Source organism: Nelumbo nucifera, chromosome 1 (genome assembly GCF_055504915.1).
Source record: "Nelumbo nucifera cultivar China Antique chromosome 1, China Antique-T2T, whole genome shotgun sequence".
Lineage (NCBI taxonomy): Eukaryota > Viridiplantae > Streptophyta > Magnoliopsida > Proteales > Nelumbonaceae > Nelumbo > Nelumbo nucifera.
In genome coordinates this window covers 126,903,910-126,930,295 of record NC_142649.1, presented here as the reverse complement: position 1 = coordinate 126,930,295, position 26,386 = coordinate 126,903,910, and the positions used below count along the sequence as shown (strand labels likewise).

Below are 26,386 nucleotides of genomic sequence, written 5' to 3'. Positions count from 1 at the left end.
TTAAAAAAAAATTGAAATTAAATAGTCTTTGGTCTTTAAAGGCTATAAAAGCTCATCAGTCTTTTAAGGTCTTAAATTTTTAAAGATTTTCCTAAAAAGACTTGCCAAACACTTCCTAAATGAATAAACAAAAGACCGCAGTAGGAACAGTTCAAACATGCTAAACGAGCTACAAGGAAGTCCTATTATTAAAGCTTAACCATTAATTAGGATCTCTATTTACAAATTAATTATTGATTATTATAATAAGTAGAGGAGGTTATTCTAGTATTAGTTTATTAATAGTGTTTGATTCTAAACCTGAAGAGAAGAAACACTATGAGAAAAGAAAACAAAAAAGTTCTGAACAAGTGTCCACACAGAATAATATGGGGAGGTGATCAACGCAATTAACCTGCATACATTGATAATTGTATCCTTAGCCGGTGGAGTGGTCGCTTATTCCAAGAAGAAAGAACCCTAGAACCACAGTTTCTAGGTATAGGAAAAAAAAAAAAAAAACTGAAAGTGATTTTAGATATGGAAGTAGAATAAATGAAGAAAGGTGGAGAAGACCCCCACAAAAACATGTGGTAAAGGCCAACAAATTAAAGCTGGCTGGGGAATGACAGAGTGAGAATTCTAATTCCATTGAACAAAAATTTTCTTGGGCTTTTTCCAAAGAATATCCACAGGCAGTCTTTTTCCCTTTTGTTTCCTGTTTTCCCCTCACCCATTCTCCATTTTTATGTGAAATCCCATTATTTTCTTGCCAATTCCCTCATTAAATGGGAAACAGCATCGTTTAACAACCAGAGCCAGCAAATATTGAGGTTCTACGCATCTAGCTACCTTTGGCCCTCTGAAAAAGTCTCTCACCACATGTATAAAATATTGATCTAGTTCCAGGTTTTCCGGCTATGATTTTGTTTGCATAATTCTGAAAACCATTTATTTAGAATTTCATATGGGTGACCTGTTGATATGTTATAGGTACAGAAACTAAGCCTAATCCTTTGATACCCATAAAATAAGAAGCCTGTTTTGGTATCTTCTGACTCTCTTGTTACTTTAAATATTGTTATACCAGATACAGATATCATGTCTCTTCTCTAACCACAAAAACAACAAGATACAGATACAATGTTTTATGCTGTACCCTTGTAAAGAAAGTCACCACTTCCTAACATATCTTCTCTGCACATGGCACACATGCAAGAGAGTATCTCAAAGCATTAATCTATCGGATCCGCCACCTGATTATGTATATTTGATTTGATTTGATTTGATTTCAATCTTTCATCTCTAGGTGGGGCCGGCCAGAGGCATATGCAATACAATCGATCGACCATCTGAGACAGCTATATAATAATGAGTGAGTGAGGAAAAATGGAAGTTCATAGCAAGGCATGAGACTTTGTCAAACACCCTCAGAGAAGAACTGTTCAGCACATCATTGATTTTGAGCTTGAGAGGCCATTTTAATGGAGAATACATTGTAACATGATTAATTAATTCATACAAGCCTGTATATACAATTATATATGACCCCAATAGCAATTTTCGTTTCTTTTTAAAATCCGTTGGGGCAACAAGGAAATATAAAAGTCAACATATTTGACCAGAAGATGTGTTGCTTCGTCTCTTCGACGGAAAAACTTGCCGGAATCCGCCCCTGGCCGTGGCTATGCTCCACTGCTCCATCACACCCTCAAAGTCAAACTGGTTCACCCCAGAAGCATCGAACACACAGTTGTTGGGGAACCCAATTGTCCCCTGACTTGGAGGCTTGTTTTTCCTACGCCCGGCTCCAATCGGTACGTTCCGAAGCGTCCCTCCGGCCGTCCAATACCTCTGGCATGCCTTACAGAAATGCCGAGGTTGGTTGACGTTGTAGTTGTTGAAATAACAGAACTTGGTGTCCATGCTTTTGCACCTTGGGCATGGAATTGTCTTCTCCGCCCTCTTTTCATTTGTGTCATCGGCCTTTGCTGGCTTCTTCACCTCAACTCCTTTCACCTGCGGAGCGATTGTCGTGCCGAAAAGCTTGATTCCCGGCGCACCACCTCCGCTGCTATCTACGTCGGCCATGGCACAAACCAAGAGAGAGAGAGAGAGAGAGATCTATGTGTAGAAGAGATTGAATGTTAGAGATATTTTCTCAAAGGAGAAGCCAAAGGAAATGTTTGTATATATAGGAGGAAAGAGGCCATTGAAAAAGGCCATGTGACGGCTGCAAAGACAGCTTCCTTGTGTCACCCAAGAATGCCAAAAGACCCACTCAGTAAAAGTGGACGTGGAGCTTTTAGTCCACGTCAGCATACCATGTGACGTGGTAACAGTAGACCTCAATAGTGGTTCCCACATCAGGGTTGGTCTCCTAATATATATATATATATATATATATATATATTAAGTAATGAAGATGGTGGATGGGAGCATAAAGAGATATACCTTTTCTATTTACTAACCCTCATTATCTACTTTTGTGGATCCCATTGCCAATAATGTCATTCTCCGATTTTAATATTTGGTTGCTTTCATCTAGAAATCAGTGGTTCCATGTTAATTAGCCATCCAGTTTCTTGAGGCTCCTCTTCCCTTAGATGTAAGATGGGCCATAAGATTTAACATCCTCAATTTTCATTCCATTGATGAGAATCTAGGCCAAGTTCTCACTTGGGAATGAATTCTGATTGCAGTTTAGGATGGACAGGATGGACCAGTCCTGATCTGATTAATAATTTGTTTATAAAATAAATTCAAAACCAAACTAATTATTAATCAGCAGGATTGATCCAGTTGAAATCTATAAATACCCATGATAATTACAAGTTGGAACTTCACTTTTAATAAATATAACTTTAATAAAAATGAGAATAAATGTAACTGTTTATATGTTGATCAAACAAATGTTTTTAATCAAAGTTATATTACCCTTTTAGACAAAATGTAACAAAATTTACAAGAAAATAAGGAGAACCAGAACCGACATATTCAATTTGATCAGTTCAGTTCTATTGGGTGGACCCAATCCAAATACAGCTCCATGTATGTGTATGAGCTACCACATTGTAAACCTCCATGAGAAACTTTAGAGCCCATATAAAAAGTTCTTTATGAGCACAGTACTCTCTTTTAAAAGGAGAGTCTGTTCAGTCTGATCCTCAAAGTTGGAGACTTTATTATTATACTGAAGCCTTTTCTTTTCTTCTTGTTCTTGTTTCGACTTTCAAGTCATCTTTTTGAGGGTTTACATGGATTTTATAATCTTGATGTTTCTTTCCACAAATTAAATAAAGGATATGGTTTTTGGGTGCATTCAATTGAAATGGAAAGTGGAGCTTCAGTGTCAAGGAAAATAGGATTTATTTATTGAGGAATCTTATTCAATCAATGCAAAAGTAAGCTCATTTCTATGAACTTTCATAAAAATACTAAACTAAGAAGCATCTGCTTTTCTTTTTACTTGGAGAAGATAAACTTTTTGGGTACTTTAGAGGATCTTTTCATTTGAATATTGGAATGGAGGAAAATGTAAAGAAAAGTTGGTGTTGGGTGGGTTGGAAATTAGACTTAAAGAGCATATTGTTGTTTGCTTTTGTAGCTCATCAACAAATTGCTTTAACTAATGTTCCATGGAAAGTCTTCAGTCTTCTCCTTAATTATTTTAAGCTTTTTTTTTTTTCTTTATAAAGGGAGTTGAGAATTGGAGCTTTGCCTACCAGCAGCGCTTTCCCAATTATATATTTACCAAAAAGTAATTTTATTAATATCTAACAACTCTTTCCTATCCATAATTCCATACTAGTACCATACCTATTAGTCCACATCTTACTCCAATTCAATAATTAATGGCTTCTTCTCACACAAGGGGCCTTAAGCTTGGTGATATACAACTTCAGACACTGAATTTTTAGTGGGTGTTTGGTATTGAGGTGTGGTGTGGTGATGTGATTGAGGATGAATCAGATACACCGCATCCATGCATAATATGCCTATTTCCTCCTAAAACATGTTTGGTTTGGATGAATGCTGATCAGGCGTTGTAGAAAACCATTTACTTGAATCACATCCATAACCTGTCACATAATAAGCCAGGTAAGCACTACACCAATTCAGATGCAACAGTTTGATAGCCGTTGGAGGAAACATATATTTAATGTTTCAGTTAACGTTGGGCTGTTGTAACCTCAAATAGTTTTCAGCATATATTTATGAGGCGTGGCTGTTGTAAACATATATTTAATGTTATCTAAAACTTATCATGAGTTTTCAGCATTTCTCGTAAATTCACTACAACTTTTTAAAATGTCTAAAACTCACCATGTCAATAAGTTTTTATTTTCCAAAGCTCACCTTCTGTTAGTACATCGTTAATGTTTGTTAACAGAGGTGTCCATGTCAGCATAAATAACAATTCTTATGACCAAATCACCTTTGAATGGTGAGTTAGAGGAAAAAGGGTCTTTTTCATTTTTCAATTTTCTTTTTTTTTTTACATTTTAGTGTTTTGTTATAATTTCTAATGTTTTTTATAATTTCTGTTTTTTTTTACATTTTTCTATTTTCTACAATCTATAAAATACATATTTTATATATATCAATGGGTTTTGACCTTTCTCCAAGTTTTACTCAAACCAAACCTAAGATCTTAACCGGGTAATGATTTGAATAGTTCAACCGACCAGATCAACAGTGATTTGAAAACACTAGTTCAAATCCTTAAGAATTTCCTTCTACTCAACTTCATGTTTCCACATGGTAAAAAAAGGGGAAAATTTTTTTTCTGCAGCTTTGAGAGCTTGTCACAGTGGAACAGAAACAGATGAGAGGAAATGGGAAGGTTGAAAAAGAAACAAAATGGGCCGTTTGTCACATAGTCAGAATTTGGAAATGCCTGGCCTAAAAAAGGTATTCTACTTAAAGATTATGTTTGGATAAGCTTCAGCATTTTTTGCTTTTAAAGCCTAAAAGTTCAAAATCCAAATGTTAAGGCTTATGTTTTGTGGCTTAATTAAAACTTAAAAGTGTTTTGGCTTCAGATTGTTATTTTTAAAAGCAACTTCCACCAAACATTCAAAACACTTTCTGACAGTTATATTTTCTGCAGCCCAAATCTCTAAAGCAAAAACTAATCCAAACAAACTAATCTTTAATCCAAAAGATATTAAAAGTTGATAGGAAAAGTTTGCTTTAGGTGAGGGAGCCAACCTGGATCTAGTGAGATTGTTTACTGGGCTGAGTCACGGTCGCCCAAAAACAAGGGAATCCCGGATGCCAGATGAAGGTCGGGTCAAGGACTGCCACCGGAAATTTAGAAGACACGATTAATTAACAAAAGAAGAACAGTGTTTTGTTTGTGAAGGAAGATATCAATGTCTGCCGCACTCTATGCATTTTTCTGACATATGGACTCCAGTTTTGTTATATTCGGAAATCGGAATGAATAAAAGCAACCGATTTCCTGAACAGTGTTTTACACCATGTTTGGCAACACGTAAAATGTATTATGAGAAACGGATATTTTTCAAAAACAAGTACCAATTGTATAGTAGGAAAATGATTTATGTTTTTCAAAAGGATTTAAAACTGTCATTGGCCCGGATGGACCGTTCAGCCCAAAAACCTGCCGGCGACCGGCTGACTCAAGTGGTTGAACTATTGACTCATTCAACCCGAGTAATTGTTTTCATGCCAATATCACAGATGATCCATTTGAACCGGACAGTTGAACTGCTGACCCGGAACCATTGGCTGAACCGCTGAAGTGGTTCTAGTTCTAGGTTAGTTTTTAAAGCACTGTTTTTTCAAGTTAAGAAACCAGGAAAGTTAATAATAAGATTTGTTTTCCTATTAAGTATCATTTTCCAAGGAAATCATTTTCATTTCTTTGCTTTATTGCAACCAAAAACAAGTAATGGTTCAAAGAACCCATAAAATTATGACCAATGTAAGGATTAATTAGGAAAATACTTCATTTTTTATATGCATGTTTGGCATTAAGTCTGTCGTAAGATTATGAATTCTTGCAAGTTATGTATACGGACTCTGCCAGGTTAGTTGTGTATGAACTACGAAGAGTTTGGATGGGCCGGAATCATAGGAATAGGATGGGCCCATAAAAAGAAAAAGAGTTTGGAACATGAGGCCAATCAGAAAGTAATCCATGAAGATGAACCTATTTGCTTTTTCATCATAAGCTACTGGAAACTTTTAGGAAAATCACTTGACACACGCATCATCAAAGGAAATCACCTGGTAATTGGTAGTGCATAACTCTGTATGAATTAAGTTGCGTTTCGATAAGATTCAGGAATTGTGCTTTTAAAGCCCCAAAGCATAAAGCTACAATTTGGAGACATGGTTTTGCGTTTGGCGTTCCAAATTAGGCCCCACACAAAAATATCAGAAATTGTGTTTAGTGAAAATCCGAAAAGCCCAAATTAGTGTTCAAATCAAAACACCACTTGAACGATTAAAATATGAAGCTACTCTTGAGTCTGAGTACCCGAACACGGATGCTCTCATGCTCAAACATGATCTGCTTCTTTGTAACAGCTCAATCCAAATGCAGAAGCCCTCCCGAACATGCTTTTAGGCTTTGTGCTTTTGGGACTTAAAAGTATAATAGCTTTAGATTACGCAGTTCTTACCGAACGTTCAGAAAGCTTATCCAATAAAGTGGCATTTGGTTTGCCAATGGTTCTATCTTCAGTTTACTTTAATAAAGCTATTTTATAGAGGGAAACCAACACACTTCTTACTTTTTCTACACATGGTCAGTAGAAAAGTTCCCTATCAGTAACTTTAATAAAGCTATTTTATAGAGGGAAACCAACATAGCTTTTACTTTTTCTACTGATGGTTAGTTGATATCAGTTGAACTACTTTTGCCCGGTTCAGTAAGTACAAATACATTTTCAGGATGGATCAAGGGTACCCAACTAAGAAATGAGCATGGAAGCACTAGCTCAAAGATTTCAATGATATGACTTCACATACAGACTGGGGTACTGATGAAAATCCTTAGGCAATTACAAATTGGTTGTGCCAGGAAGGGTCAAGGTTCGAGGGTGCCCAACTAAGAAATGAACATGAAAATTATTATTTTTTTTTTTTTTTGTGATGCGGATGCAAGGGGAAGAGCTACCCCCAGGTTTGTGTAGCTCATCTTTTGATATAAAAAAAAAAAGAACATGAAAACACTTGCTCAAAGATTTCAAATAGTATTGTTCTACATGCAGACTGGAGTACTGATAGAAATCCTTTCCATCTCAATTGGATTGTCTTTATGACTGCACCTAAAAGAGATTTGTTGTCCTAATTTCTTAGGAGTGCACAAATGCAATGTTGACAGACAGTTTGCCAAAGGATTGGTAAACCAGACATGAAAAAGGACATTTTATCAAAGCAAAATATTCAGTTCCAGCTCTCTTATGACATTTATAATTACCCTTCGATAAAGATAAACTATATGAGAAATAGAAAGGAAAAAAAAAAGCTTCAACCAGTGTTTTGCATGCCTGCTGCAATACCCTTCATGGTCAAGATTAGGGTATCCTCCAGGCCAGGTGCATACTCACTTGTGGGGTTTAACTTGACTAGTTCATTGGATGGATTGCTTGATTCCATGATCTCCTTTGACAAGTGCGGCCTCAACTTCACATTGTAGCTGGGGTCCCGGATTCGCTTTAGTGTATAGGCTTGCAAAACATTCAGGGTTGTGATATATGAGTCACGAAGACGGAGTCTTTGCTTCAGGTATGGGTCACCTTCAAGAAGATCCTTGTGACCAGCAATCTGCAGCAATATAGAAATAATCAGTTTACAAAATTCCTAATAACTCAACCAAGACTACTAGAATAGAAGTACGATGCCTTGAGCCCTTGATTTTACCTGGAGAAGAAGCTTCTTAGTTTCTTCATAGTTGGCCCTCAACCGCTCTCCAAAAGGCCACAAGTCTTCTGACACTAGGAGCTTGTCATATAAAGCAGTGATGCCAGGATCTCCCTTGGCAAACACCATCTCAACCAAGTCAATGGTGACCCTAAAGAAAGGCCACTCATTGTACATCTCCTGCAGCATATGAAGATTCTTGATGTCTTGTCCAATGGCATTCTTGAACGCTCCACCAAATCCAAGCCATACTGGGAGATGAAACCTTGTCTGCGTCCATGCAAATATCCATGGAATTGCACGGAGTGATTCAATGCCCCCACTTGGCTTTCGCTTAGATGGACGGCTACCAATGTTCATACGACCATACTCCATCTCTGGCGTAGCCTGGTATCAGAAACAAAAATAGGATTATTTAAATATTACCATTAGTTGTGGCAAGCTAAACAATGACAAAGGACAAAAAGATGCATATGGTTTTCAGAATGCTTACAAGCCGGAAATATTCTACAAATCTGGGCTCTTTGAAGACAATAGAGCGATATTCCTCAGTAGCAATGACGGCAATCTTATCCATGAGTGCACGCCATTCTGGCTTTGGTGAGACTGCTGGATGCATTCCATGCTCAAGTGTAGCAGCAGTGAAACGCTGAAGTGTCCTAAAACACAAGTGCTCCTCCCCAAAAGACTGTTCAATTACTTCACCCTGAACAGTCACCCGGAGAGACCCATGAATTGTGTCTGGTGGCTGCGATAATATGGCGAGATGGGTAGGACCACCTCCTCTTCCAACAGTCCCACCTCGCCCATGGAACATTGTCAGCTTCACTCCATATTTTTTTGCAACCTTTATAAGCTCCTCTTGAGCTTTATATAACTGCCAAGCTGCAGAGAGACGCCCGGCATCCTTCCCAGAATCTGAATACCCAATCATTACTTCCTGCTTTCCGTTGATCCTGTTCCTATACCAGTCTATGGAGAAGAGACGAGCGACAGCAGCAGGAGCAGCATCAAGATCAGCAAGTTTCTCAAACAATGGTACAACCCTTAATGGCTTCTTCACACGGCATTCACGTTGTAGAAGCTCAACTGCTAGCACATCTGATGGTGCAGTTGCCATTGAGATAATGTATGCCCCAAAGTTGTCTGAGGGCAGTTCTGCTATGACATGGAAGGTGTCTAACACATCAGTAATTTCTTCTGTTTTGGGAAGATCAGGCCCAAACAATGGGCGCTTGCCACTTAGTTCAGACAACAGCCATGACTGGCGTTGTTCCTCAGACCATTCCCGGTAAGATCCAATACCCAGATGTTTGGTGATGGCATCCATGACATCAGTGTGCCGGTCTGATTCTTGCCTAATATCAAGTCTCACAAGTGACAAGCCAAATGTTGAAACTTGACGCAAGAAATCAAGAAGACTTCCATCAGCAATCGGCCGATCACCACAAGCACAGAGTGATCTATAACAGAGCTCAAGAGGTTCCAGGAACTACACAAGTAAATAAAAGGAAAGAATCACTTAGTATTTAGTAATTCAACCTAGCTGAGAGCAGAAAAAAAATATCGAGTGAATCCCTGAGTTCACGTTATTCATGATGTGTGACAATTTACACACTGCATTAGTGAAAATTTTTAGTTCATACTATTTTATTATGGGTCTGTTTGGGGCATGTCAATCCGGTATGTTCCAAGTAAAAGAAAAAAAATATGGCATACATTTTTATTCGAAAAGATATACCTTTTGACTAACATTAAGGGTGTGCCTAATTAACCGAGAATTAGATATTTGCCAGAATCACACCTTTTGTATACTTGTAGTTTTAACCAGAGTAAAGAACTTCCATTTGGAAAGCAGCATGTTGAGAAGACAAATAGCTTTACTTTTCTAACTAGTTTCATTGATTATCTAGAAATTTTCTTTATAAGCACATGTAATATGGCTTCTCCAAAAAAAACCAAGGTTGTCCTCAAAGCTATAAATGATCGAATCACAGCACCATTTTCTAACCATGTCAAAAAATAAATAAATAAAAATACAGAAGCACATTTTTGTACTTAGCAATAAGAACAAAGGCCGTTTGTTTAATTATCTCCAACCAGAAAAATGAGTAAACTTGATGAATTATAGGTACCTGCTCAACACTGGTATAGGTTGCCTCCTCAGGAATATCAGAGATTCCATGGGCTAATAAGTGACGAGAGCGTTCACGTGTATGATATAACTTATCCCTCACATCACCAAGAATAACACGATAAGGTTCATTTGGAGGAACTTGTTTCCAAAACTCTGCAACCAGGACAAAAATAGGAGTGCAATTAAAACCCAAAAAAAAGGACCACTCCTTCCGAAATAAGCAAGAAAATTCCTGAAGTGGAGCACATCCTCCTTTTGGATATGAAAAGTAGAGTTCTAAAGGAAAATGGATAAATAAAATATTAAGCTGTTTGCAAACAGATAGGGTTTCAGAATATACACACAGAAAATACAGCTACAGAAAACTTTTGCAGGTTTTAGTGATCTATCTAGAGGGTGTTGGACAATATGTATAGTTTTGTTTTGACAAACAAAATCATGCATGTTGGCAAAGATCCCTTACTATTTCAGACTCAGGCTCAGCCCTTCTAAATGAGATGTTCTCTTATGCTCTGCTCAAAATTCAGACATGTACAAGAAAAAACCCCCCATTCACACCAATCAAATACCTATGTAATGTTTAGCATCTTTCTTTGAGGACCTATGGAGTTCAACTGCACGGACACGAAGTTCATCACTGCAACGCCACATAGATAACTACAAGGAAGAAAAACAAAATAAATTAGAATAGGAATACCAGACTGTAATGAATATACCATGTAAAAGCTTTTCCATAGAAGGGAGAAATTTCTTCTTTACTGGGATGTGAGAAGCATAATGATACTTAAGATTGAAAGAAACTTTCTAATACCTCAAACATAAGATCCTCTATCTGCGCAAAGTACAAGTTAGCAGCCATCATTCTAGCCAACAAGCATACATCCCTTGTAACCTCAGGATTTACCCTTGGATTTCCTACATTCCATAATAAGAATGTTAACCAGAGAAGTCGTCATAGTACATTATGCATGTACTAATTAACCCTTATAAAACTAAATGAGAACTAATATAAGGAAAAACCGTTTTGGAATTTCTGTTTATGTAATACATATATGGCATAAAGTATAGCTCCAATAGGTGATAAAATGAGAGAAAGTAGACTAAGATGGCATGGGTAGAAGTAGTAAGAAATGATTTAAGCACTAATAGTTTAACAGTGGATATGACATTAAATAGAATGGATTGGCGAAACAGGATTCATGTAGCTGAGCCCATATAGTTGGGATAAGGCATGGATGATGATGATGATGATACATATATATGTATGTACAATGAATGCAAACAAAAAGAATAACTAAATTTAGCACAAGAAATAGTGAGCATATTCGATAGTTCATAACAAGGGAGAGACTGAGGAGAATTTTATTCATAGAATTAGAGCAGGATTGGCAAAACGGAGGGGTGCACCCAGAATCTAATGTGAAGGCGAATACCACTTAGGTCAAAAGGAAATTCTATAAAACAGTTGTAAGGCCAGCTATGACCTATGGAGCAGACTGTTGGGCAGTAAAGAAACTGCACCTAAAATATAAGCATGGATAAAATGAGAGGAAGCACACTAAGATGGTAGGGGTGGATCAAAAGGACATGGGTCTTAGTAAAGAAGTGATCTGTTGCAAGTTGAAGGGGCTAGAAAGGGTAGGGGTGGATCAAAAGGACATGTGTCTTAGTAAGAAATGATTTAAATGCAAATAATTTAAAAATGGATATGACATTTTTTTTGATGAATATAAAAATAGATATGCCATTTTTTTTATGAATATAAAAATGGATATGACATTAAACAAAACAGAATGAAGAAACAGGATTCATGTAGCCAACCCCACATAGTTGGGATAAAGCTTGGATGATGATGATGATGATGATGATCCCATTTAAAATATTAACATTTTTATCAGTTTAATAAGAAACCATGTTAAAGAAAAGATGTTCTTTCTCCTGTGGGTTTGGTTTGCTTCACCCAATAAAATTAAACCTCATGGGAAATTTCATACTGGTTTTTATAACCTATACATCCCAACAAACTAGAAAAACTTTCAACATTTTAAGTATGGAATTGATGCCCATTTACTACATCATCCCCTAGGTAATTCATTATGAATTTCATAATTTTTATTGGTAAATAAAATTGTCAACTCTAAATTATATTTTTATTTGATTACCAAGATAGCGCAAGAAAAAGAATGCTCATCGAAGAATTATTCACTGAGAAGGAGCATACCATCACGGTCCCCACCCATCCAAGAAGAGAACTGAATGAGAGGGGCATTATAAGGAACACGCTTATTTATTCCAATGTTCTTCAAAGCAGTGTCCACACGTCTTAGGAATTTCGGGACACCTTTCCAGAGTGTTTCATGGAAGTAGCTCATTCCTGCCCTCATCTCATCTTGTGGAGTTGGAGGAGTCCTCCGGATCTCATCAGTACGGAATGCAGCTTGGATCTGTAAAAAACAGAAAAGAAAGGTTACAAGAAAAGATAAGCAGAAAAACAGAATAAAGAGGGCTGCTTATTCAAGAAAATATTCCCTATCTTTTCAGAAACTTCTAAATATAAATACAACTTTTATTTAGTTCAATGGGGCTACACAAAGGGGGTAGTCCATCCCCTAAACCCATGAAACCCCCCCCCCCAACTTTGGTGAAAACAGAATCTGATCTCAAGTCTCCGCTACAACCAGCTAGAGACCTTACTAACCGAACCAGTTGGCAGATTCAAATAAAATTTCAATTTCAAACAGAACAACTTTGCACCTTCAAATATAATTTCAATCTCAAACAGAACAACTTTGCGCATTTATTATAACAGAGTATGGCATTGAACAGGGCGGAATTCATGTAGCTGACCCCATTTAGTTGGCTTAAGGCTTAGATGATGATTATAACAACAAAATATGTTTTGGTTCAGGAAGCAAAAATATGATAACAAAGTCTAGTTTTGCCATTTTGGTTATGTATATTGGGTGGAAAATTATACGTACATGATGACTTTAGTTTGGATACCAGTCAAAATGAACAACAACAGTTGAGATTGGTGTTAGGTCATAAATGATATTAGCTTTTCTCATAACTAGTTTGAGGGCACGTGCTATGCATGTGTGCAATTAAAGGGTAAAGATATAAGTTAATGTTGCACAATCAAATTTATTTTTTATGACCTGCACCAAAACCAAGGCAAGCATCCGCTTTATATAGTAATAGATAACTATTTAGGTATATTAGGGTAATGGGGCCCAAACAGGAGAGTGATTTTTTAAATAGGAAAATGGAAAACTATAGTAAAGTGTATGAGAAAACTAAAAAGTAGAAACAGAGAAGTGATGGTTCGAAGGTGTTTTATCTACAATGACACTAGGACTTCTAGCAAGCTATCCAATACCAAGTATTTCTAAATCAATTTACTTGCACAAGTTAAAACTGATGGTTTTAACCAAGGAGGGAAAAAAAGATAAAATCCTGAAGTTAGAATTGACCTTTCAAGTTGATAGTTCACTATAAGTACCTTATAAAAGTAAGAGATATTGGAGCCAAGAATCTGACAGAAATGAAAAGAAAAAAATCACGATAGCACCAATTATTTTTTACCTCTCTCTGTAGAGCTTCATCAAGCTCTTGTTTGTCATCAGGAGTAATGTCTTTGGCATTCAACTGGGTTAAGCAATTCCTTATCCTGAGACCAAAAGGAAGCTATAGATAAATAGAAAGAAAACTGAGTAGAACCAACGCAGAAAAAAGACCTTGTGATATCCAAACCCAAGGACCATAATACAAAAGAACACACACATACACCATATGACCTTTTTCTTTTCTTCAATTGTAAAGTCAAAAGTCAAAAGTATTTAAGAGGGGGAAAAACCTTCCATGCTTCTGGAGCAAAGATCTACGAATTGATTGAGTAGGATGTGCAGTAAAGACCAAATCCACCGTCTGATTCTTCAGTGCATCAAAAACTTCTTCTGGTGACTTCTTTAGCTGCACAACAAGTCTTTTCAGAGTTTCCTCAATGTCTGATTCAGTTGTTGCCGAGTTCTCATCATGAAAATCTCCCTTTTTAAGTTTGGTCCGCCGATGGTGAGCAATCTGAACCTCCTCAGCCAAATTGGCCAAGTTAAGCATGTGGGAGAATGATTTGGCAACAACAATAGAGTCCCCTGGATCCAGACTTGTTAATACATTTCCAAGCTCTTCCAGCTTTTGAAAATCATGCTTCCCTTCATACTTAGCAGCAAGCTCATAAACCTCTTGAACCTGTAAAATATATAATACAACTACCGTCAAACTTAATGGTTTTCTGCATGTAAAAACATATGATAAAGCAGGAAAGTTTTAGATCAAGAATCCATGATTTATTAGTCAGACAATCCTGTTCATATAACAGCTGGAAGATAAAAATCAAGCATTTATGCATATTTCCATTTTAAAATGAATTTCCAGGGGCCTCCCTTTCCTAGTTTCTTTCTTCCATGAAGCTAAGATCAACATACATGCAATGTCGCAAGTAATCATTTGCTGCATGAAAAACAAAAATAAAAATAAAAATAAATGCAGGAAATCTAAGATAAAAAACATAAAACTGCAAAACCGATAATAATATATTGTGTTTTCATCTTATGCTTTTCGTCATAGATTTTGCAAATAAGATATTCATTGCAACCAAACAATGAGCCAATTTTAATTCTAAGGAAAAAAAGCAAAAACTTCAAAACTGCAATTCATACACATATGGGTATCCGTATGTTGCTCTATTTCAATGATTTGGTATCATTGGTTTTAACATAGACCCGAATTGAACCCCCCCCCAAAAAAAAAAAAAATCTTTTAAACAAATAAAAAAAGATTTTGCAGAGACAGAAAGAATAGATTACCGTTTCCTTGAGCTCCTCTCCATGTAAATCCTGAAGGATGTCAAGGAACCGATCCAACAGAAGAGCATCGTACTCAACAAGTTTGTCATCTTCGGAGACCTTCCCAGGGACCAAAAGCCTCAGCTGAGCGTCGATCGACGCCAGCTTCTCTAAGTTCCGAGCCATTCCTCCCTTGCCTGCTTCTCTCCTCTCTCGGTTCCTCTACCACTCAATCGAAACTGGAAACTTCTCCTCGTCTTCCACAGGAAAAAAAAAAAAGCTAAGAATGCACGAGAATTACGCTCTTCTCAACCAAAAAGAGATCAAACCTGCCAAAGTGAATCAGGAGCCACGTCCTTGATTATCAATCAGATCACAAATTAAAAGAAGGAAAAGTACATTAAGATATAACGAATTGAATCGACAACATGCCACAAAAACACAAACCCAGATGATCAATTCAATGGAGACAGAATGCAAAACCAATGAGAATCAAAATAAATATTTTACAAAAAGGGTCGGCGTCAAATTGTAAAGAGATGATAGTGATGCTAGTAAGACCCAGAAAAATGAAGAAGAATTACAGTAAAAAGTACCTATATTGATCTCTCTCGCAGAAACAAAAATAAAAAAGACATATGAGAAGAAGAGAACAGGAGAAGATTATGATCCGAACCTCAGAATTGGGTCCCTATTTATAGAAACACAAGACCACTAAGCTCAGAAAAACTGGGAATACCAGAAAATAAAATACTCTCTTATAGTGTCTTTTGACTCGAATTCCTCGCTCACTCTGTCTCTCCTCTTTTCCTGTCCCTGTAAAGTGTCAAAGAATATGCCTTGATTATACCCCTCGTCTCTCCCTTACACTCCTCCAACTTAAATACTTGAAGATGGCAAATTCCTTAATTTTTCCTTCTACTAAAGAAACATAAATATTGAAATGTTTTTTTTACCAAAAAATTAAGATGTTATTTAGGGAAGGTGATTGATGAAAAATCCAAAATCTTGTAATGGGTGGTAAATTTGTGTACTGCCATTCCTGTTCAATATTTAATTTTACTTTTTCATAGTGGACGGCACGGCCCTGTTCTACAGTAGCGAACCGGGTCTAGGGGAATTCACATCTGTGCCCCCACAGCATATCTCAATAGTGTATTGAGAACATTTTCCACTGACAACTTTGAAAGATATTTTGAATACACAGTTAAGATATACTGTAGGACATTTGTGGGGCGCATATTTGATCTCGGTCTAGGGTTCAAGCCACCGACTGGTACGGTAATATATATAAAATATATAAGTATATAAGTTCTTAATTTTAATTTTACTTTATTATTTTGTATATGAACAATGGTATATATTTAAGATTCTTTTTTCATTTTGTTGACTGTTTTGTTAATTTTTAATTTTATTATTTTCAATTTCTTTGAGAAAGAAAAATCTTGCCGACCCACAAGCCAGGTAGGCATGGCCTGCTACAGGGCCTAGCCCGGCCCGTTACAATGCAGGCGGCACGAAAAAACGGGTTGTGCTAGGAGGAGCAATCGAACCAGGAGAAATGAGAACCGGTTCATAGTCACACTAAACTAGGAGCAAAAGGCCAAATTATGGAATTGGGTTGGACAATAGATCCGCTATTCTCGGACTTGGGAAGAAGAAATTAGTGCCCAGTTGGGAGTGCTTTTCAGATGCGATTTTACATCTCTGAAGTAGTATTCAGTACGTAAATATAGTCGTTCAAGCTATTTTAATTAGGTCCGATTATGATATAAAATAGATATGATATCCAAAAAATAATTTACTAATAAAATAGAATTATAAACGTGGTAAAAAATATAGTATTATTTATTAAAATCATGGATGGATTTTGATCGATCAAAACTCTTTTCATATACCATATTTTTTTTATCATAGATTTTCTCTTTTAATTAAATAACTTACAGCAACCAGAATGGTATAGACGTTCGTCGATTTTTAAAACACTGACAAAGATGATATAATTACTTTTTGACAAGACATGAACAGAGATTTTATGACGTTTGGTAACGTAATTTGTTCTGAAACTTTCGTGAATAAACAATGAAGTCACGGATATTTCATTATTTTGTAGTGAATTATTCATAAAATTTATTTCTATATAGTGAAAACAAAAATCTATAAATATAGCCATTCATTAATTAAGTACATGATGGATTGGATCCAGAAACATGTACTCTTGGATTCGGTTCAGATCGAATCAAACCCAACCCCGTTAACATCCTAGATGCCCCCATATGTCTATAATTACTCACTACTCACTTGTAAGTTGGAATTTAGATGAAATGATGTATTGATCTTATTAGCTATAGTTGAAATTTGGAATCTTTTCAAGAAAAAGTGGGAAGCCCATCTAGAGCTGCCTTTGGGACTGGGTAAACCCAGTCAACCTGGCACCTTTGGTAGAAAAATTGGGCTAACTGGTTAGGGTCCCATCTAATTTGAGCCCGACTTAAACGGATTGACTTTGGGTTTCAACACCTTCTAACCCACAGGATCTGTAAGTTTTTTCCAATTATATGGGGTCGGTTTATGAATTCCGTTCCATCGTTTTGTTTTTTTTTTTTTGTCCCATGTTATATTTATCATTAAATTAAATTATGAATGTTTAAATCATTTTTTATTATTTTCATTCAAGTTTTAATTTATCAGAGATGATACGGTCAAATGCAACTCCTGACTAAGATATCTTGTGTTTATTTTTTATAGGATTTAGTGTTTTTTTTATTCATTTAAGAATAATTTAAATCAAGTAAACAAAGCTGAGTTAAGACAACTTTCTAAAATAAAAAAAAAAAAGGAAACGAAAACAAACTATAATCAATCCAGTTCTATAGTACTATTTAGGTCACAGAATTAAATATGGCTGATAGAAAGCATAGATTTTATTAAAGAAAAGCCTCAGGGCAGTGTTTGGAACCACTAATATTTGGTCCCCCCCCCCCAAAGAAATAAGAAAAAACAAAAAACAAAACAAAACGTCTGATCCACTCCACTGGTTGCTTTCTGTAAAATAGAAATTTCTTGGAGAGATACTTTGGATTGGAACATTCAACTTTGATTGGTGAAGCCAAAAGGCCCAAAACCCAAATACCCATGCTCTGTTTCTTTGTCAGTAGAAATCTATGGCTGATGAAGGTATAAAGCAGCTTTATAAGTTTGCCCTACTCTTGAGGCTATGTTTCATGCATGGTCCAATAAATGAATGGTTCATATTGATGGTTAAGTGGGCCATGATGGACCCATTTCCGTTTTTCTCATTTGGATTTGATATGAAAATGGGTGTAGTACATAAGATTGGGAAAGGCATGGCCCATATCATTTAAGTATGGGGTACAATCTTTGTTAGTAGGTAGTACCATTTTGGAGACAATTCCAAGATTTCTGTCACATGGGTTGTTCGTTCTTGGTAATGAAACTAGTTGAAGCATTTGAGAATCTATTATGATTATGTTCACTTGGCTGGTGCTTCGTTGGGCATAGGGATGTTAATGATACCTAATTATCAGAGTCTAGGTTTAAATTTTGATTTGATTAAACCAGATTTTGATCTAAAAACTATCAAATTCGTTTATAATTGGATTAGGGTCTGGATTAAAAATGGGAATTAATCCAATCAAAATAAAGGGTCTGATTCAAAATATAGATAGATCCTATCAGAAACCAATTCATTTACAGACCTAGTAGGGCTTGGGCAGGTTGATCTCCTGGTCGGGCTGGAAAATGTACAACACAAATTAACCTAACCCGAGTTAATGAGCAACCCCCCAAAAGGACTAAATTGGGAAAACCCAACTTGTTAATTGGATTGGAAGTTTGGAACACTGTGAACCACGTGGGCTGGTCAGGTTAACAGAAAGAATGGTCTGGCAGGTAGCTAGGGTCAAGAACCAAATACCCTTTAATTTTGAGTGTCGCTCATCTCTCTGATTAATCACTTCGAGTACTGCAATTTGTGTCTATGGGGTTGAATTGAACGAGTTGTTCAGCTAAAGTGTTGTGAGTCATTGAACACTGAAAAAGGTTTGAAACTGACTCAAATTAACCCAGGAGTAGGGAAATGCGTTGCTAATTGCCATGGTTCTCAAAACCGGACCAGACCGGACAGTCGGACTGGAAAAATCGGGAATCAGTCAGGTGACTGATTCCGGTTTCCCTCAAAATCAGGTTTTTCATAAAAAATTTTGATTTTGATCAGTAAATCACTGACCCAGATGGTTAATTGTTCGAACAATTTTGACCGGTTTTCATTTTTTAATTTTTAAATTTTTTTTTGTACCCTTATATCTTCTATATACAATTAATGCTTGATAAAATGATAACATCTTGGGTTGACAAATGACAAGCATGCGGAAACGATTCAATGAAATTAATCACCTTGTGTGTGAAAAATAACTAAGGTTAGGATCTACATCTACTCCACCCCTCCCATCACCTCTTGGGTATAGCCAAGACCAACATTAGATGATGCCCGGCCATCATTTAATCCAAGAAATGCATTTGTAGTAAATGAGCAAAATACTTGACCAACAAATATGTGCAAATACATAGAAAACAATACAAAATATAAGGTTTTGCGTTTTACATATTTGTATTTATACTTTTTTCAAACTGAGTCATAAGGTTTAGGGTTTTGTTTATTTGGACATTTAAAAACACATGAGGTTTATGGTCCTTCTGTCAACTCAGTTTAATTTAGGCAAGAAAATATCAATTAGAAAAAAAAATCTATAATACCTAAAAGACTTTGTCCATTTAAAACCCTAACATTGAATTTTGATGAAAACCCACCTGACTTGGTTACTACTTTTATGAATTATGATGCCAATTGATTGGTTATAAGTATTTTCACATCATGGTCAAATCCTATTAATTATCGGACGTGAAAAGTCTACAGAATTAATTATATATCATGCATATATACTTAATTGTGGACTTGGAAATATATTCTTTAATCTTGAAAATTTTTGGTGAATCAAAGTTCCATCATGAATGGTTGCTTTTTAAGGTTCAATGTATTGGTACTCTTGTATACATTAGTAAATATATACGTGCAAATCTCTAAAACAAAATTATTTATAATTTATGGATAGTTTTTGAATAGTTATAAGTGGACAATTTCTTAATTATTACAAGTGGACAGTTTTTGAACAGTTATAAGTGGACAGTTTATTAACAGTTATAAGTGAGCAGTTTTTGGAATGAGAGTAAATGATATATATATGCCCTTTTTTTATGCCCGTTGTATGTTGCTTTGATAAGGGGTAAAAATATCTAATGAAAAGTCCAAAAAATGGGGCTATTTGCTCTTTTATTAGTAGTATAAATTTGTGTATCAAGAATTTAAATTGATCTAAACATTAACATTCAAAACATTTGATAGGCTTTCTGTTATAAAAAAGTACAGATAGGCCCAATGTAGAATTCTGATTTCAACTGTAGATTTACAACATTTTAAAATATTAATTACCCCCATCTTATGCATCAATGTCTGCCGTGAATTAGCATCAATTCCAATCTGACATCTACCCTAATTGTACTTTTGGCCTATAGATTCTAAGATTGGGTTAAACCGTCATTCTCCCAATAAAATGTTAACATTCAACACAATTGTAATCTTTTAACCTCCATTATTTTTCGTATCAATGACCCCAAAAAACCGATATGTATCATTGATATGTTATGATGTTTTGAACCTGCTTGATTGTTACTAATTTCGAATATCCGCTTTGAGTCTTCTTCAAGCCAGGTTTCCTTAAACCTTCTAGTCGTGGCTAATAAGTAGTCTGGCCCATTTAAGTTGCAGGATTTGACACCAAGAAAATTCAAGAGTTGACGTTAGGGAAGCTGGGAATTAACAAATTTTACGAAAAACCCAGCACAAATAGACAAAAGAAAGATAGGAGAAACTTCATGTTATTACATTAAATATTTGTGTGAATATAAGTTGATTGACTTATCGCGCCACCCTTACCAAGCTACCATCCATCGTGGATCTTGTTGCCAAGGCCACCAATTTTTTTGGTGAAAAAGTCAAAGAAATGGCACCGACTTTTTCAGACGTCCCAATCCAATGAATCCTGAAATATTCTTTCACGTTTCTTCTTCTTTTCCTCTGTCTTGGTCACTTTCAAAACCCACACCATTATAAATATAATGAAAAAAACTGTGAAGAAAATTTTTAAATTGTTACAGCGTACCTTGAAAAGAGTTTACATTTTCGCCCCATAACGCCCTCAATGATGTACCAGTCCTGATAATATCATCATCGGGAGATATTCCCAATATACAATGAAGATGTACTGTGAAACGTTGTAGAATGGCTCTTTGTGAGGCGGAGATGTGGCCTCCGTTCAAAATGATTAAACAAAGGGAATGTAAAGCAGTAAATAGACTTAGTGGCCGTTTGGGAGGGCTTTCATATGCAGAAAGGTTGAAAAGTGATGAAACTCGTTTGGTGAAATTAAGTTGAAAATAAGCTTACATAAGCCCAAAGATAGAGTTTCCAATGAAGTTATCATACTCAACACAACTCTAGAATGCAGCTCAATCACTACTACAGAAACCCTCTCAAACAGGCTCTTTAAGCAATAGTTGCGTTATTCTATTATATTATCAATTGTTTTTTGTTTCTTTAATTATGTTCAACTCGTGGAGAAAATGAAAAAGAATTCCCTTTGAATGGAAGAACATTGATCGTTTGGTTGCATTATTAATTGGAGATGATCAGCGTTAATAAAGTCAACAACTTATCATATAACCAGACACAGTTAATGAGAAGCAAGGAGAGACGTGAAAAAGAATTCCTTCAACTACTCTTTTGACCCTCATTCCACTTATAAGCTCTCCCATTTAGAAACTTAAACTATATTTGTTCTTGAAGCTCGGCCCTGTAGGCTCTATCTGGGCCGTGGGGAGGTCAATACTGCTACTTATTACTCAGCCATGCCTCTGATCACTTGTGAAAATTGTCGTTTGTAAGTATTTATATTATATATGGCTAGTGCAAGAGCATATGTTATGCACGGTATGCAAGACGAAGGATAAAAACAAACAACTTTATATGAATGTAAATAATGCTGCCACTTAACTTTTATGGTATGCACAGATTTCAAGATGAATATACATAGATAGATAGTATTATAATACTTTGATTTAACTTTTATAAAGGTAAATAGCAGCATTATATTTGCCCTTTAATTTTAACTATTAGGTCATGGAGAAGGGAGATGATCCCCTATCAATGGGTGATCGAGAAAAATCTTACTTTTGGCATTTGTTTTTTAAAATCAAGTGGTCAATCTTAGACTCAAACTCTAGCTCAGTCTCATGCTTATCAGCCTGAAATTTTACAATTACATCAAACGATGGCCCATGTGAATCATACCAAGCCCTCAACAGGTCTTAATTGTACATCTAATTGCACGGGAAGATGCTATATCAATAAATAAGAGAAGTAATAGCCTACAAAATCCATTTGTCATTTTGGACATGTTTAATTGCAATTTAAGACTCTGTTTGGATAGTTTTTTTTCCCTTTGAACTTTGAGCTGTGAGAAACAAAGTAGAGTGTTTAATTGCAATTGTTTTGAGTGTTTGGTAAGATTTGATTTTAGAAACATGGCAATTTAAAACCAACAATTTTTAAAGCCCTAAATCACACAGCATAAAATTGGGGTTTTGTGATTTTGGATTTTCACAAATCTCAAAATGCATCCAAACACAACCTTAGCTTGTCTGAATTGATTTTTTTATTTCTTTAATAAAAAAAAAATAGCTTTTCAATGTGAAGAAAATTGTAAGTGGGTTGCATTATTGGAGATAGAAAGCTTTTGATTTCTATTCCTATATGATAAGGTCAACAATTTATCATATAGGCACGCTTAGAGAAGAGAACAATTGATTGAAGAAAACTCTTTTGACTTGTATTCCACTTATCTAATAAGCAGATGCAGCCTCTCCCATCTAGAAACTTGAAGCTCGGGCCTGTAGGCTCTGTTTGTGCCCTGGGGAGTTCAATACTGCTACCTATCACTCTGCCATGACCTTTGAAAGTGAAACTTCGTAGTAAATAAATCCAAGACATGTGCCAAACTGAGTCAATTCAACTACGTGGCAGTTTTGTAGAGATCGGACTTTCTCCTCACACATGGCGTTTCACACCGATGTCATAAGCACATTCATTGAAAATATTTTCCATACTTACACGGAAGATGTTCCATATGCACGGTAGAATCTAACTGACCCCAACGCAGACCCAAACCGTTGACAAATGGCAGTGGCTCTTCTTAGTCCTCCAATTTGTGATTGCATGATGATATATGAAAAAATCGGAAGGAGGTAAAAATTAATTGATTGTCATATAGGTAAGATTCATACACAAGAATTGGATGTTACCTTTAAAATCAAAAGATTAAATTATTGAATCGTGGAATTTCTTATGTACTAATATTGCATCCCAATAGATACTTCTAAGGGTGGATATGAATTCAAACTTTTTATGAAATATTCGATCTCGATTAGTGAAAAGCTCAATTTTATTTGACTAAGACCAAGTTCAAATCTAATATATAGGTTCATTTGTTAATTGAGCTGAACCCAAATCTCATGAGACTTACAAGCCTAATTGAGAATTTATATATTATAATTCATAATTTTTATATATAAAATAAGAAATAATTATTGTATACATATTCTTTATTTTTTATGTATAATTTTTTACTTTTTATATGAAGCTTGTCTGATAGTTAAGCTCAGACCAAGCCAAACTCAAATATATAAGCTTTTTGAGTCAATCTGAATTCGAATTCAAGTTTTAAACTCAAACTCAAGTCTCATTTTTTTTATGATCCAAACTCAAATAACCAGATATTTAATTTAGCTCGGTTGGAATCCACCTCTAAATACTTCACTAAACCATATGCTATCAATGTATAAGTATGCATCCCTGCATTCCATTAGTCATTTAATTTGCTTGTAATATTAGGAGGGGGTTGAATCATGGAGGAATTAAAGCCTCCAAAAAAGCTGGTTATAGGACTTGAGAAGAAGGTGATAAAATGAGAGAATATGGTGGTTTTTTTCTTAATTTTATTATTATTATTTGACAAAGAGAGCTTGCACTAAGTAAAACCTGGTGTAGTTTGACTCCAAACATCCTTAATCCTGGATTTTTGCAAAAACCGTTGCCAGTGATTGGAACCTTGCATAAACATATCCAAGTGTCCCATCTTGCTGGTCACCGCCAGCATGTTCACTTCCCTTGGCACATGTTAAAATTAAAGATATATCTGAATCCGTTTTAAGATTATCAGGTTATGAATGCCTCTGGTAATGCCATCTGACGTTCAAGCCTTCAAGGGGTGTAGTCCTCTTGTTAATGCATGAAATCGTCAAAAGTGAGTCCCCTTTGCTGATGTATTCTGTCTCTGTGTTGCATCTCCAGCGCTCCTCCACTCACTTCCATTAATTATTGCTGCCCCAAGGCTTCTGCTATTACTGTCATGTTGTTATATTAGACAAAAATTTTATTTAAGGGTAAATTTTTTAAATTATCCTTTATTGACTAAGTGTATCTTTACTATTTAAGTGTATCATTTCTGACAATTGATTAATACTTCCTTATCGTTAGGATCCGTTAATAAAGACTAAAAAGACTATTTTACCTTTTATTTTTTTTTCAAATTTTCAAAATAATACCAAAAATATTTACTAAATCAAGCAATTTGTACTTGTCCACCGATTTACTTGAATAAGAATGAATTTGTGGGAAGGTGGTCTGTGATTGAGGGACTAACGCCTTGGCTGAGAAGAGTGCGGTTGTACGTGATGGGTGTGGATTGGGAATAGTATTGGCGAACACGGCAGCGAGTGGGGAGGAGATGGTGGCCGACAACCATTTGCTCCCCGGTGGTGGCGGTGGCAGTGGGAAGGAAGATAGGAGACCTAATCAGGGAATACACCTGATCTTATCTGAATCCAACGGCATCACTGAGTGGAAACCATATCAGCAGAGTATGCGATATGTGGCGTAGGTAGTGGAGGAGAGTTTCAGGTTTTCCAAAGGTGAACTTTACGTACAAGGGACCTAAATGTTTGGTGTTGCAGATGGCAGAGAGACAAGGAATTGATCAGTGGCCTAGATCTCCGACAGTGAGTACCTGATCGGTGGCGATTTGGGATTGAATATTCCAAACCTTTTGCTGAGAATGTTGTGGGGGCTGTCCATCTCCATTGAGTACCTTGGCAGAAATCAAATGATATTGCTACCGAGATCTTCATCTCTAATGGAGGGTGATTTGGCCCAACCACGTAGCACAGGGACACGTGTGCGTGACCTGGCTCGACGAACAGCTCAGCCTAACAGCACAACCGTGACTCGACGGGAGGGACCCGCTGAGTCCAACATTGGCCGCTCGGCGGGATAAGTGACTCGCCGGGGACTAGCGCCCAGCCAACCTTGACTCCCACCAAGTGTGGGAGATCCCGAACTCCTCTCAGGGCCCGAGCTCCTCCTGAGTCCAGAGCTCTCCCTTCCTAAGAAGGGAGCACTCCGGCTTTTGGCTAAGTGTCCCGAGGGAGAAACACCTCAGGGCAGCACCATCGAGATTCCTATTTGAACTTGCTTAAGGCTGCCTCCAATGTGGGCACCTCGGTGTACCTCGGCACCTCGGTGCAAGACAAATCTGCCCCAGGTAGTTCGGTGTACGGTAGCTCGGCAGACTGCAAGGAGATCTGCCTGACATCCGTACCTACCGGATCCGGTGGCAGTACTTGGATCCCTTGCCAGGCGGCGTTTTGCCTGCCGTCCCTGAAAAGCATGGCACGCCTGTCGAAGTCCGTACCTTGTAGTAGCAGCCTGTAGCAGCAGCCAGCACCTGCCACCTCTACCCTAGCGGTAACGGCTAGGGCATTGGCGGTTACACCTGATGTGACTAAGTTCCAGTATAAAAGGACCCCAACCCTCACAAAGCGAAGGTATTGAAGCTAGCACTTTCAGCACTCTTAACTCTCTATGTCTTCTTTGATTTTTCCCCAGAGTTCTAACTTAGCCATCAGAGTGTTCCCTTTGGGAGAACTCCCAAGGAACCCTTCACCTTCTTCTTCCTCTTAGGTGCCGTCCATCACTACTAGGTGCCAGCTCGGAGTGCCCAGATTGTGCAACATCATTTGGTGTCGTCTGTGGGAAGCGCTTCAAAAGGCCTTCCTCTAACTTCTGTGAAACTTCCCTCAAAGAACTCATCATCACCATGGCTTCCTCCAGCAACTCCGGACGTCGGAACACCCCAGAGGAACAACTCCAGCTACCCACTGTCTGTATCGGGCAATTCACCGTCCCCCTCTCCATGGACGGGGTACCTAGTCTGAATGTGCCCCTGACGGTGGCACCCGTGACCGTTCCATTACCCTCTGCTGTTGGAACAACCTTCGCAGAACCCATCATCCTCCCTCCGGTGGCCAGCCAAGGTCAGCTCGAAGACCTGATGCA

At 36.9% G+C, this 26,386-nt stretch overlaps 2 protein-coding genes across 5 annotated transcripts; both read right to left on the bottom strand.

Moving 5' to 3' along the window:
• Window positions 1–1,456: 1,456 nt before the first annotated feature.
• Window positions 1,457–2,162, bottom strand: LOC104613118 (dof zinc finger protein DOF1.5-like). The gene has a single exon (XM_010280817.3). The coding sequence runs from the start codon at window positions 2,068–2,070 to the stop codon at window positions 1,588–1,590; it is 483 nt and encodes a 160-aa protein (XP_010279119.1). The 5' UTR covers window positions 2,071–2,162; the 3' UTR covers window positions 1,457–1,587.
• Window positions 2,163–7,355: 5,193 nt separating this feature from the next.
• On the bottom strand, window positions 7,356–15,896 carry LOC104613119 (phosphoenolpyruvate carboxylase, housekeeping isozyme). 4 transcript variants are annotated; one of them, XM_010280819.3, is made up of 11 exons: window positions 15,536–15,896; window positions 14,881–15,188; window positions 13,872–14,263; window positions 13,601–13,685; window positions 12,237–12,459; window positions 10,827–10,930; window positions 10,585–10,672; window positions 10,014–10,168; window positions 8,372–9,370; window positions 7,879–8,265; window positions 7,356–7,782 (listed from the first exon to the last, which is right to left on the bottom strand). In XM_010280819.3, the coding sequence occupies exons 2-11, from the start codon at window positions 15,043–15,045 to the stop codon at window positions 7,486–7,488; spliced, it is 2,895 nt and encodes a 964-aa protein (XP_010279121.1). In that variant the 5' UTR covers window positions 15,046–15,188; window positions 15,536–15,896; the 3' UTR covers window positions 7,356–7,485. The 4 variants fall into 4 exon arrangements, with proteins under 4 accessions (XP_010279121.1, XP_019055983.1, XP_010279120.1 ...); XM_019200438.2 differs by having other exon boundaries at window positions 15,599–15,754; XM_010280818.2 differs by having other exon boundaries at window positions 15,456–15,714.
• Between the last annotated feature and the right edge of the window lie 10,490 nt (window positions 15,897–26,386).

Bases quoted from the DNA above. Each gene is read 5' to 3' on its own strand.
- LOC104613118 (XM_010280817.3), bottom strand. From the start codon at position 2,070: ATGGCCGACGTAGATAGCAGCGGAGGTGGTGCGCCGGGAATCAAGCTT.
- LOC104613119 (XM_010280819.3), bottom strand. From the start codon at position 15,045: ATGGCTCGGAACTTAGAGAAGCTGGCGTCGATCGACGCTCAGCTGAGG. The intron at 10,673-10,826 runs GTATTAGAAAGT...TCTTCCTTGTAG, and splicing joins TAGAGGATCTTATGTTTGAG to TTATCTATGTGGCGTTGCAG. The intron at 7,783-7,878 runs GTAAAATCAAGG...ATATTGCTGCAG, and splicing joins CTAAGAAGCTTCTTCTCCAG to ATTGCTGGTCACAAGGATCT.